Consider the following 14,166-nt stretch of genomic DNA (forward strand, 5'->3'; position numbering starts at 1 on the left):
CGATAAAAATAATGCCCTAAAATATAATACTTTTAGACTATTCTCTCCCCCATAGACTTCAATGCCGTAAACATATTTCATCCAGTTTTTCTCAGTCTTATCCCCACCCCAATGCCAGCCTCATTCTACAACAGTGGCACCATATAGCATTTATCCCTTTGTGACTGAGATACCTCACTCAGCATAATGATCTTACTCTTCTAAGCCTTTGGCGAGTGAGGAAAGTATAGACATCTAAGTCGTGAGATTCTTGCCAGTACACAGTGACTAACTTTGCTTTGCCTTGTTGATCTGGGCATAATAGGATGCATACCAGAACTTCTTGCTGAGTCATCTATGACTAAACAGCACTTATCAACAATAATAGTGACAACATAGAGCTCAGTGGGCCTAGTGGGCAGAAAGTTATACTACCAAGCCAAGATTTTAATTTGTGGCCCTCAGGCCTGGTTTAAATTGTTTTTTATCAAACATTGTTCTAGTGGTATAGCACTGGTCTGTGCATTGTTGTACAGAGATAACTCGTGGTTGCTGTGCTGCTAAACACAGTGACGTTGATGTGCTAAATGTGATAATGGTTACCCACAGTGGACACTGTTTGGTGGAGCTTCCCAATTAAAACAAGCTTGGAAGCAGGAATGGCATCCACTTCAGAAATGTCTTGCCTCCAGAAACTCTATGAACAGTGCTCAGGTCTTTTGTTCATAGGGTTGTTATGAGTCGTCTACACCTCAATGGCACTTAACAACAGCAATAACCAGAACTTCACTATTTGCAGATGTGCACAGTGTTTGAAAGCTTCTCTACTGTAGTTTTGTTTTAGTTATGTGAAATCTTGAAGATGCAACTTTGCTTGATTCAGACCAGTGGTCGCAAGTCTCTGCTCATGAGAAATGGAAGAGCTCACACAGCTTTGACTTACTGCTAGTGTGAAAATGGTCTTTTATGACAAGTGCCATAATCGGAGAGAAGGTCTTTTTGTGCTACATTTCATTATTTTCTTTAGAAAATGTACAAAAATCTAAGACATAATTTTTCCATGATAGAATTTTAAGAGTAAATAACTCTTAGGGAAGGAACATGTATTTTAAGAGAACTCGACTACCAGGTGGACAGAATCTTTCAATCCAGTTCTTAATTTGACTCTGTATTTTCTTGATTAAGGAATACTGAAATGTTGCACATTTATTTATGCATGGGAGAGTACTTTTTCAATCAAAATTAAATTAGGTCTGCATTGCCTGTTTAAACTAATGTAGGAAGTGTTTACTCATTGTATTATAGTAAGCTAAATTTGATGGAAATCTTCGTAAAATGCTTTAGAACAGTTATTGTAGAGACCTATGATTAATAAGGGAAAGGACGAAGAAATATATGGTGATCTTTTTATGTATGAGGGATCTTTAGCTTATTAAGACTTTTGATAAGCATTAAGTGATGAAGAATTATGTAAAACTAGATGTTTACATTAAATTGTGGGGAAATATAAGTGACTAATATGGGAGAAAGTTCATATTTTTTCTAAATAAAATTACAATAAATAATATATACATTCTGGAGACATTTTACTCTAATACAAGTAATTTTAAGATTAAAAAATAATTCCATAATCAGGAATGTTGTGTGAGGTGCCATTCTTGATCCCACATGGTGTTAGCATAACTGATATTCTGGAACATTTGCACATGTGTCCATTACATAAATTCCACTTTACATGTATAGCACCAGAATATTATTTAATTTTGAATGTTTTAACTTATTGGAGGTCAGGAAAAGTTCTCAGAACACAAAGAATTTATGCACAAATGAGAGTTAAAAGCTATGAGCTCATTCTAAATCCAAGCAGGTGTTCAGCAACCCCACAAACCTCCATGTTATCTCATAAAATAGGTGGAGAATAGAACACAAGAGGCCACCCTCCATGGAATCAGGAGGTTACAGGAGAGGCGTTCTTCCCAGTTTTTATTCTCTTATTTCAAATAGATTACAATGGATTTTTATAATAATTTCCATTTTAAAATGAGAATAGTTGACACTGGTTGGGGTTTTTTTTATATATTTAAGGTGTAGCTTTAGGTTTCATTTAAATCCTAATTTCTTGTATCTGGTCTTCCTGATTTAAGACATGGCTATACAGGAAAGTTGCACTACTGTAAGTTCAGTAAGTTCATTTATCATTCAGATCTGATTTCAAGTTCCACTCTCAGACCTTGATCAAGTTATTTAACTTGCGTGGCCACAATTTTGTGCCCATATATTAGAAATGATATCCAGATAGTAGTTTGCAGTGTGTATACATTTGTAAGGAGGCTCTGTTGGCCTAGGGCCAAGAAACTGCACTGCAATCCCTAAGACATAAGTCTGGCAATCCCAAGGAATTCAAACAAGAGGTTCAATGCCTAATACTTTTCCAAAAGCATTTTTTTTTCTAGCAGCAAAACCAACTAGAAAATACAAAATGGTAACCAAAACTACAAAATACCAATGGTCAGGGCTCGAGGACACCAGCTGCTCTGCGGGAGTAGGATGAGCAGTCTGCTCCTGTGAGATTAACTGCCTCTTAAAACCCACTGGCGGGTCAGCTATGGGTCGATTGTGACTCCACAGTACACAACATAAACATACATATGTATAGATAGATAGATAAATATATATCCAGATAGCTATGTAAATACACAAACGTGTGTGTGTATTTATATGTGACACATATGTGTGTTTATGTGAATATGTGGAGAGAGAGAGAAAAGAGGGAAAGAGGGAGGAAGAGAGGGAGAGAGCACGAGCAAGCACTCGAGTGAGCCCTATGAACAACAGATCTGAACCCTTTCCCATCCTGTGCCACCCTCACACTTCTGACACACTAGAGTCCATTGTGGCAGTCACCGTATCAGTATACCTGTTTGGAGCTTCTTTCCTTCACTGACCCTCCACCGTTCTAAGCATCATGTCCCTCTTCAGGGAATAGTTCCTCCTAGCAGCATTCCCTAGGTATGTGAGGTGAAGCTTTGTCATTTTTGCTTCTAAAGAGCATTCTGGCTGCGCTTTCTCCAAGACATACTTGTTTATTCTTTTGGTAGTCCATGGGATGTTCAATGCTCTTCTCCAGCACCATAACTCAAAGGCATAAATTCTTACTCTGTCCTCCTTATTTACTTTCCAGCTCTCTCAGATACATCACAAATGATTAGAAAGACCATAGCCTGAGGTTCCTTCCTGCAGACTTCCCAGTGCAGTACATCTTCTGATGTCCTGACCAAGGGTGTTGATTGTGGGTCCAAGTAAGATAAAGTTTTTGACAGTTTCAGTCTTTTCTCCGTCTATCATGATGTTAACTATTGGTCTGTTGGTAAGAATCTTTGTTTTCTAGGTGTTGAAATGCAATCCATATTGTAAGCTGTATTCTTTTATCTTCTACAAGTGCTTCAAGTCCTCCTCACTTTCAGCAAGAAAAAGTATGTCATCTCTCAAGCTCAGAGACCAAAAAACCAAATTTAACTCTTGAGTAACAATATTGAAAGATGCTATGGACAATATATTGAATGCCCAAGGGAGCATCAAAAGAAGGTAGAGGGAATACACGGAGTCACTGTGCCAAAAAGAACTGACACTGAAAAATTTCAGGAAGTATCATATGACTAGGAGCTAATGGTAACGAAGGAGACAGTGGAAGCTGCATTGAAGACACTGACAAAAAATAAGATCTTAGGAATCGATGGGATAACAGTTGATTTGTTTCAGTTTTGAGTTAGAATACAGAACCTCTGAAACCCAATGACTCCATTAGATTTCCAAGGCTGTAAATTATAATGGAAGTAGATTTCCCATTTTTCTGCCTCAGAGAATCTGGTGGTTATGAACCTAAGATCTTTTAGTTAGCAGGACAACATTCTATTCACTCTACCACTATAGGTATAGATACAGGTATTGTTATCTATCTATCTATCTATCTATCTATCTATCTATCTATCTATCTATCTCATCTATCTATATCATCTATCTATCATCTATCTATCATCTATCTATCTATCTATCTATCTATCTATCTATCTATCTATCTATCTATCTATCATCTCTATATCTCTTTTATTCTGTCATTTCTCCATCTGTCCATCCATCCATCCATCCATCCGTCCATCCATCCTTTCTATCAAATCTTCTTTCAGTAATGTCTATAACAGCCTCCCATAAAGTTTCCAAAATTGTAAATCTTTAGGCAAGGAAACTTTCTGTCTTACAAAGTGGATGGTAGATTTGAACTGCTACACTTTAGGTTAGCAGCCCAGTACATCACACACTATGCCTTAGGGACAGCTATCTGTCTGTCTATCTAGCTATCAAATCTATCTCCATCTCTCCATATTGATAGATTGATATAAAGATGTAAATATATACACAGAAAGACAGACAGACCTCTAAGTGACACAAACAGTTAAGTGCTTCACAACTAGCTAAATCATTGGCAGTTTGCACCCACACAGAAACTTATGGCTTCTGATTCCAGAAGGTAATTGCCTTGAAAACCATATGGAGCAGTTTTATTATGTACACAAAAGCCACCATGAGTTAAGATTGACTGGAAAGGCAGCAAACAGCAAGCACACATGCACGTACAAAGGAATTAGCACCCAATAAATATGTTTTCTATTGTTAGTTGCTGCTGAGTTAGATCTAAGTCATCAAAGCTAATGTTAATGTTTGCAGATAAAACATTGTTTGGTCTTGTGCTGTCCATGTGATTGTCATTATAAGTATATAACAAACAGTAGCTATCATGAATTCCAAAATTCCACATATATTCCTCCCACCCCCTTTGTAGACCTCTTCATACTTTAAACAAATATGATCAGAATATTTTAACTTCCAAAATGTAAATTTCTTAAAATAGTACACTCAATTTATGCCATATGTTTCTAAATAAATAAATAAAATAACACCCCAAACACCAAAAACCAAAAAACAAACAACAAAATGCCAGCCACCAAACTCCAGAACACTCATTGTGGTCAGAAATGACTCATAGCAGACCCTCCAGTGGATGCTCAGCTACTGTAACTCACTTGGGGGGTGATTGTTTATTTTGCTCCCAGAAGGTGGCTGGTGGGTTTGAATTACCTGCTCCTGGGTTGGCAGTGCAATTCAGTGATACTCCCATCATCTCACAAATCAGTTTAAAATTTTTATCTGTATATTCTTTCTTTAAACTATCTATAATGGTTGTATCTCTTGAATAATGTTAAGATTTCTATATTCTACACTTAGATTCTTGGAAGTTAGTTGAGGAAGATTATGATGTCATTACAGACAAATAGACAATGACTAATTTGGCATTGTTTGTATGGAATTCTATAGAAGTCAAAGCACCCAAATCCTAAGTAATGACCATACATTTATACTCTTATTATTATTCTACTTTATGCTGTTATCAAATGTTTACTAATTTAGTTATTAATCATCATAAATTTTAAATATAAAGTATCTATCAAAGATTATATTTTTATGTCAGAGATGCAAAGAAAAAAATCTTAAATAAGATAGCAGTTGTTTTACCTCTAATGGTAAATTTAGAATTAGGCAGAATTATCAATTGGCTGCTCTGTGGGAAAAAGATGGACAATCTCCTGTCATGTGATTAAACTGCCTCTGAAAACCCACTGCGGTGTCAGCTATGGGTCATTTCTGACTCGGTGGTACTCAACAACAACAACAACAAAAATTATGGTGGCAGAAAGTATTGAATATACTAAGGACTATTAAAAGTACAAACAAATCTCTTGGTAAAGGAGAAGCTAGAGTGTTGTATAGAGGCTAAGATGGTAAAACTCTTTCCTACATATTTTGGGCCTGTTGTCAGGAGAGGGCAGTCCTTGGGAAAAGCCACCTTAGAGGAGGTGGATTGACACAGTGACTGTAACAGTGGACTTGAGCACAGTGGAGATGGCAAGGATGGCACAGGATCAGCAAAGTTTGCTGTTTGAAGTATGGTCCGTGAGCCATAGTTTCCTTGTCTGCAGCAATAACAGTGTGGTGATTCAAGAATTATTCACATTTTTGTACTATTTACACCCTCTATACTTGTTTGTCAACCACTCTCTCTCCTGGGTGTGTGTGTGTGTGTACATATATATATATATAATGTACAAGAAAGAGTGTGAGTGATTTGCATAAAATGTAGTATCAGGAACCATGATGCCTCTTTATTATTTTTTTTAATTCTTTTTTTTTCTATATTGGTTTGTATACAGAATTCATATACATTATGTTTCAATTATGTACATTGTTTTTCACACATTACTTCATTCACACATGTATTTTATACAGTCATTTACATCCATACATTGTGTTGTTGTACACATCTAACTAGTTATCCCTCTATTTTACAATAATGATCTTACACAGTATTTGTCCTTATGAGACTGAATTAACTCAGAATAATGTGCTCTTGTCTCTCTCATACAGTATTTTTCTAAATCATTTTTCCTAAATACTGAATAGTATCCCAAAGTATGACTGTACCAAAATATTTCAGTCCATTCATTTGTTAATTGACAGTTGGTCTGTTTCCATTTTCTTACTGTTTTGAATAATGGTGCTATGAACACCAGTGTATAAATCCCTATTAGTCTCTCAGTTCTGGTTTCCTTGGAATATATTCCTAACAGTGGAATAGCTGGGTCATATGGAATTTCTATGGTCAGCTTTTTGAGGAACACCAGAGTTCAAGTCTCTCCATCGTCTCCTCTCCAACATTTATCATTTGGTTAAACTTAGCCAGTGCTACTGGGATGAGATGATATCTCGTTGTGGCTTTGATTCGTATCTCTCTTAACATCATTGATTTTGAGCATTTCCTCACATGTTGGCCATCTTTATGTAAAGTCTTGCCAGGTCTTGTGACCATTTTGTAATCGGGTTCTCAGTCTTTTTCTTGTAGAGGTACTGTAGTATTCTGTAAACTTTTATTGAGACTCTTATCTGAGATGGAATTGCCAAGTGTTTTGTCCAGTCCATATGTTTTCTTTTTATCCTTACTGGAAAAAGGTTTTGATGCACACGGGGACTTAATCTTTAGAAGATCCATCAGGTTTATTCCATCAAGTTTATTCTCTCCTTGTTTTGCAGTTCAGACTATATTTGTCAGCCATAGGCTAAGCCTTCTGAGTTTGGTTCCATTCTGTCTCTTATGGTCTTTATGATTTGGGACTTTACCATAAGGTCTCTGATCCACCTTAGTTGACTTTTTTAATATGATATGGGATATTGATCCTGCTTCAGCTTTTTGCAGCAAACAGTCCAGGTTTTTTGTTTGGTTTTCTGGTTGTTTTTTTTTTTTTTGGGGGGGGGAAGGTGTGTGTATGTGTGTGTGTGTTTTGTTTCTTTTTTAAATTATTTTTATTAATATTAATGAATGTTTACAGAGACTTTGGATTTCCATTTATTCATTGTTGCACTTTTCTCCCTGTCCAACCTCCCCCACCCCAGTTCACTCTTCCCTTTGTAAAGCAAAAGAAAAATTCTTTCATTGTTATACAGTTCCTCCCCTCAACTACTATCCGCTATGCAGCCTTCATTCTGGAACAGTCCAGTTTTGCCAGCACCCTTTGTTGAAGAGGTTGTCATTTCCATATTTCATAAGTTTTGGGGTTTTTTTACCATTACCAGTTGACCATAGGTAGGTAGATTAATATCTGGGGTTTTTTATTCTGTTTCGTTGTTCTATGGGTCTGTAATTGTGCCATTACCATGCTGCACTGGTTATTATAGCTGTGTAGTGGCTATTGAGATCAGGGAGTGTTATGCCCCCCAATTTAATAGAGTTTCAGGAAACAAGATCATTGTACAAAAATCAGTGGGATTCCTCTATAGTAACAAAGAAAGCACAGATAAGGAACCTAAGAAAACAATACCATTTACCATAGCCAATGACAAGTTGAGATACTTGGGAATAAACATAACTAGAGACACAAAAGACCTTTATAAAGAAAACTACAAAACACTACTGTGAGAAACAAAATGAGGAAATGTTCCATGTTCTTAGATAATGTAAGTCAATATAGTAGAAATAGCAATCCTACCAAAAGCAATCTACATATTTAACACACTCTCAGTACAGATAACCAAATTTCATTTTTCAGAGACAGAAAAGGCATTTGTCAAGTTTATGTGTTAAGGAAAGAGATCCCAAATAAGCAAAGCATTTGTTCTCATCGTGTATAAATTTTCATGGTCCATCATGGTTGCATAAGACCCTGTATCTTAAATTTTGCTAAGCTTTGAGAAGAAAGAAGGATTAAAGATGTTGAGCCTTTTTCTTTTAAGGACACTTTTGTAAAATTGTTCTTGTTATCTTGTCAGTATTAACGTGTATGGCTACACTTTAGTAATAAGAGGATGGAAATTGGGGTGACCTTTGGTCCACCTAAAATTTAGGAATGTATTTTTTTATGAAGAAGAAGCCATATATATATTGGGAACAAGTGGAGATGTCTGTGGCATTTATACTCACAAGTGCAATTATGATTATTTTATTGTCTTCTTTTCTAAACAGATCCCATGCGTGGCCCAAGAAAACTGGAAGTAGTAGAAGTCAAATCTCGACAAATCACTATTCGCTGGGAGCCCTTTGGGTATAATGTAACTCGTTGCCATAGTTACAATCTCACAGTGCATTACTGCTACCAAGTTGGAGGACAGGAACAGGTTCGTGATGAAGTCAGCTGGGATACAGACAACTCACACCCTCAACATACCATCACTAACCTGTCTCCGTACACCAACGTCAGTGTGAGGCTTATCCTTATGAACCCGGAGGGACGGAAGGAAAGCCAAGAGCTTATCGTGCAGACAGATGAAGATCGTGAGTAATTTTCATGAGAAATATATTCTTTGAAAACGTCAGGTCTTGCTTTTTCCAAATTGTTGTGTATTTATAGTTAAAGTAGAAAAAAGAACTACTTACAAATGTCCATATACGTTAGTATGTTTAAGCACCAATTGAAAAAAGTAAGGTGAATAAAGACAAAGTATACTGCTTTATTAGGCATAAGTTACTGTTCTGTATGTGATAACTCTTTCTCATACACGTTTAAGTCCAATATTTATTATCGTAGAGAACTGAACACTAGCTGTTTGAGGTACTACATCTGATTACTTATATGAAATGCTTATTTACATATAATAAGTGGCCTTTTGTGCCATTTGTCATAGTTCAGATAAAAATTTAGAACAAAAGGAAGGCATTTTATGCTTTAAAGCACTGTGCTGGGAAATGGACTATTAATAGTCATGAAGTGGATCATTTTTCCCATAGGAGCAATGCCATAATTAGATATTACCTTAATAAACAAGGCTTTACCAGATAAACCATGTATGTTATGAGCAATTTGTCCAGAACACAAATAATTAAGTCTCTGAAATAATTTACAATAGTAAAATTATGCCTTAAATCCCATAGCGTGGGTATAAATTTGCTTTTCTACTGATTCTTGAGGGCACCCCTGCATACAATATCAGGTTCATAAAACATAATAAATAAAATACAATGGCCCTCCATGAGATATTTGACCTGACATTTGCAAGACAAGCAGCATGTAAAGTGTCAGAGAACTTGAAAAGTCCATTAAATAAATAATATTACTTTTTCCTGAAGAAGGGGGAGATTAATATTTAGCTTTTTGCCTCTTTATGTGGCTTTGATTAGTGAAAACTCATGTTAGATATTTGCAAATAATACTCTTTCATTTAACGAGCTAGAACAGCATTTTGAGTGTTTCGTTTCTGATAAACACTATGAAGTTTATTGTAGAAGAAAAGGGTAGAGAAAGTCATGGTCAGTGTGGCCCTCATCTCATGCCCTCCTCTCTCAGGACCCTTCTAGCCCTGCCCACTGTAGTTGCCCCCCAGTGCCCTCAGTTTTGGATGTTTGTGTGATGTGGGTTTGATTGGATGGTAGTGTGAACATGTCAGTCTGTGGAGGCTGAGATGAGAAGCTGTCTTTGGGTTTCCTCCAGTTCTTCCCTTGTCACCCAAGAAGTGTCAGCTCTGTCAACACCTCATCAGGCTGTTCCTCTGCCTTGCCTACCTATGTTACTTGTTTCTAATTACTGCTATTTTGCTATTTCTACCTCCAGAATATTGTATTCTTCTTTCTTTCTGCATTCATTATTCAAATCCTCATTATTTCATGTTGAAATTATAGGTTTCTAAGCTTTCTTTGTAATTTTTCTTTTCCAATTCTAATGTCTCTATTCACTCCTGAAACTAAGCTCTGAAATGCATTTCATTATGTCACTCTGTCCACAAGAGCTCTCATTGACTTTTCCTATTAATCTTTAGTCCAGAGCCTTGTCTTTCACAGTCTTCTGAACTCTTGCCTTGAAATCTAAAATAAATTCTTCTGCAGAAGTGTCCCCTGGGTATTAGTTGCATAGACTATGCTTGTTATGTGCCCTATCTTCCCTCAGTCACCAGAGTGTCTCGTCTACTCCGTCTACCTGGTACCTAGCAAATGTGTGCTGCCACTTGCTCCAAGTTCTTACAAAACTGTCTCCAACTCTTCCAACCAGAAGACTCTATGTGAATCCTTCTGACTTGATTTGTACTTACCAATCATGAGCCTATTCTCTTCATCTGAGAAGATGGTAACAGTATTTCTAAAGCTTATCAGAGTTAGGATAATTAATATAGTGCTAGTTGTAGCTTTTAGAGGGTTGTCATTTAATGTATTTATATTATTATTAGGCTCATAACAGTTCATTATTATCTTTTCCTTGTTCTTTCCTTACATATTTTTCTCCAATTATAATCTTCTTGAGAAAAGAAGCCACATTTTTTTTCTTGTGCAGCATAATCTTGATGTCAAGTAATTAACAGAAACATTATTCTCAAAAATGAAATAAAATTTTGTTGATAATTTATTTCATGTTTTGTCGGAGACACACTAACTTCTAAAGCAAGATTAGCCCTGTACTGTAAAACCAGCAAGACTAATTCCATCTTGGTTAGAACATCTGCTTGGCAATTAACAACTCAAGGAAGTAGGATGTTAATGAATAAGAGTCACCAAAGGTCTCAGACCTTAGAGAATGTTATCTACCAAAAATCTTTGTTTCTTAGAGCACACAATAAGGTATGCTGGAAAACATCTTTGTATTGTGCTGAGGTCTGTGAGAGTTAATGTTTGACCTGATAGTCTACATCTCAGATGGAAAGAGATAATGCAACTACTACTGCAGAAGTGTTTCTAAAACCTGTATATTTTTCTAAAATTAATAAATGCGCTATTCATCATCAGCGGATAGTCTCTCTGCGCCTTCATTTCATCCTCATCCCTTCTCTCGGCGAAACTGTTTCGATATAACGGGGCTGGACCCCGTTAATGTTTGGAGATAAGCTTGAACATATAGAATTTCTTAAAGATCAAGTTGAGAACTAACATAGGCTAGGAATCCGTATTACCCAAAAATCCAAACCACATAGTGAGTTGATTATGACTCATTGTTGTTGTTAGGTGCTGTCGAGTCAGTATAGTTCATAGCAACCCTGTGAACAATAGATCTGAGACTTGTCCTGTCCTGTGCCTTCCTTACAATCTCTGACACACTTGAGCCCATCGCTGCAATCACTGTAAGGATCATCTTCTTCCTTGTTGACCCTCCTTTTCAAGCATGATGTCCTTCTGCAAGGAATATCCTTTCTAGGCAAATGCCCAGACTGTGTGAGATGAAGTGACCCTTTATTGGGTGTCTAAAACTGAATCTTTGTGATGAGGTTGGACATCTTATTTCCCAAGAAATGTCTGCTAGATTTCAACTGTGGGCCTTTACATAACCAATAACATACTACACCACCAGGAGTCCTTAACGCGTTATTATAGCATAACTTTCAAACAATAGTGAATTAGAAGAGAATTTTATGGTAAGGACACTTGGTCTAATATTAACAAAGATGACACAATCTGAAACTAGACTAATTTGAAAAAGGATTCTGAAGAGGACTGTGATATCAGAATTGGAGGAATATTCATCAACAGTCAGTTGTTGTTGCTGTTGTTGTTGTTGTTGTTGTTGTTGTTGATTTCCATCGAGTAGAGCATGACCCAAAGCAACCCTATGAACAAAAGGCCTTTCTTAACTATCGTCATTTCTTAAAGTTCATAGAGTTCCCAGAGGTATGTTGTTTAAGAAGGGGATGCTACCCCTGCTTTCAAACCTGTCTTAACCTAGGAGCTCCACTAAACACTGTCCACCACTGGTAACCATTACATTTGACACCCTAATGACACAAGGTTCATCATCACAGCAAACCCAGGTTACCTCAGTATAACAAATTGACAAAAGAATGTTGTACCACTTAGAAAAATGTTCCTCCAAAATGTAATAACAACCAACTTTTAAATACAAAGGCCCTTCACAAGGTCTTGTTAATTCTAAACAAAAGGCTTAAATAAAAACAACCGACATAATATATTGTTGTTGTCTTATGCTATTGAGTTGTCTGCAACTCATAGCGACCAGTCTCACTAATTCTGACCCAGCAACCTCCATTACCCCAGTTACTATATCAATCCATCTTATCCCAGGTCTTCCTCTCCTGTGCTGTCCCTCCACTCTTCTGAGCATGATGTTTATCTCCAAAGACCCATCTCTCCTAGCCATGTGCACAAAGTATGTGATACAGAGCTTCAAAATCATAGTATCCAAGCAGAAACTTGGTTTAACCCTTACCAAGACAGATCTGTTTGTTTTCTTGACAATCCATGATGGATTTATTTTGGGGTTCCCAGTTCTCTCTGTTGAGATGAGTATAGGTATCTATGTATCTATCTATCTATATCACTGTACTGATACCATGCTGTCTTAATTACTATGACTGTGAAGTAGGATTTGAGATCAGGTAGTGAGATGCCCTCTAACTTGTTTTTTGTTGTTATATAAATCACAACTTGGCTTGCAGAAAATGGAGAAGAATTGAAACACTTACTGGAAAGGTCAAATAATACAGACTTCAGTATGGGTCACATTTTAACATCAGGAAGGCAAAAATATTTACCACTCCACCAGTAGGGAGCATCATGATAGATGGAAAAAGATTGAAGTTTCCAAAAATATGATTTTCTTTGAATCCACAATTAGCAGCCATTGAAACAAGAGTAAAGAAATCACAAGACTTGTTGCATTGGGAAAAAATTGCTATCGAGGACCTATCCAAAGTGCTAAAGAGCAAGGATGTCAGTTTAAAGACTAAGGTGTCCCTGATCCAAGCCATGATATTTTCAGTTGCTTCATATGCATAAGAAAGTTGAACAGTGAATAACTATGATCAAAGAATTATTGACACATATGAATTATGGCTTTGTCAAAGAATTATGAATATATCATGAACAAATCAGAACAACATAACAAATAAATCTGCCTTGGAAAAAGTAGACTAAGGCAAAGATGGTTATACTTTGTCTAACACACTTTTGATTATAGTGTCAGGAGGTGCCAGTTCTTATAAAAATGCATTGTTGTTATTGTTGTTGTTGTTATGTGCCGTCGAGTTGCTTGTGACTCATAGCGACCCTATGTACAACAACTCTAAACTCTGCTCTGTCCTGTGCCAATCTCATTGCCTCCGACACACTCATCCCGATTGCCCCAGTCACCGAATCAATCCAGAGGGCCTTCCCCTCCTGCACCTGCCCTCCACCCTCCCAAGCATGATGTCTCTCTCGAAGGACCGGTCTCTCCTTACAGCATGACCAAAGTATGTCACACGAAGCCTCAGAATCCTTGCCTCCAAGGAGCAGCCCAGTTTAACCCTCTCCAGGATGAATCTGGTTGTTTTCTTAGCAGTCCATGGCACCTTCAGCACTCTTCTCCAACACCAAAGCTCAAAAGCGTCAATTCTCCTTCTATCCTCCTTGGTCATTGTCCAGCACTCTGATGCAAAGTGATTGCAAAGACCATGGCCTGTACTAGACGCACCTTTGTCTCCAGAGACACACTGTTGCTCTTGAGTACTTTAGAGAGGTCCGTAACAGCAGTCTTTCCCATGGCAATATTTCTTTTAATTTCATAAAGGGAGCTTTGATGGCATAGTGGTAAAAACCTACACTGCAATCCTAATTTCCTGGCTGCTGGTGCCAAGAGTGTTGATTGTGGAGCCAAGCAAACTAAAGCTGTG

General features: G+C 37.1%; 1 protein-coding gene across 2 annotated transcripts in view; it reads left to right on the forward strand.

Moving 5' to 3' along the window:
* PTPRM (protein tyrosine phosphatase, receptor type, M) overlaps positions 1-14,166 on the forward strand; it is a 921,068-nt gene that overhangs the window by 401,402 nt on the left and 505,500 nt on the right. For both annotated transcript variants that reach the window (XM_006891412.1, XM_006891411.1), the window contains exon 7: positions 8,546-8,854. In XM_006891412.1, coding sequence (XP_006891474.1) covers positions 8,546-8,854 — 309 coding nt within the window. The remainder of the gene's footprint in view (positions 1-8,545; positions 8,855-14,166) is intronic.

The sequence above is a fragment of the Elephantulus edwardii genome, unplaced genomic scaffold, assembly GCF_000299155.1.
Source record: "Elephantulus edwardii isolate Elephantulus edwardi_28Jun2011 unplaced genomic scaffold, EleEdw1.0 scaffold00097, whole genome shotgun sequence".
NCBI classification, from domain to species: domain Eukaryota; kingdom Metazoa; phylum Chordata; class Mammalia; order Macroscelidea; family Macroscelididae; genus Elephantulus; species Elephantulus edwardii.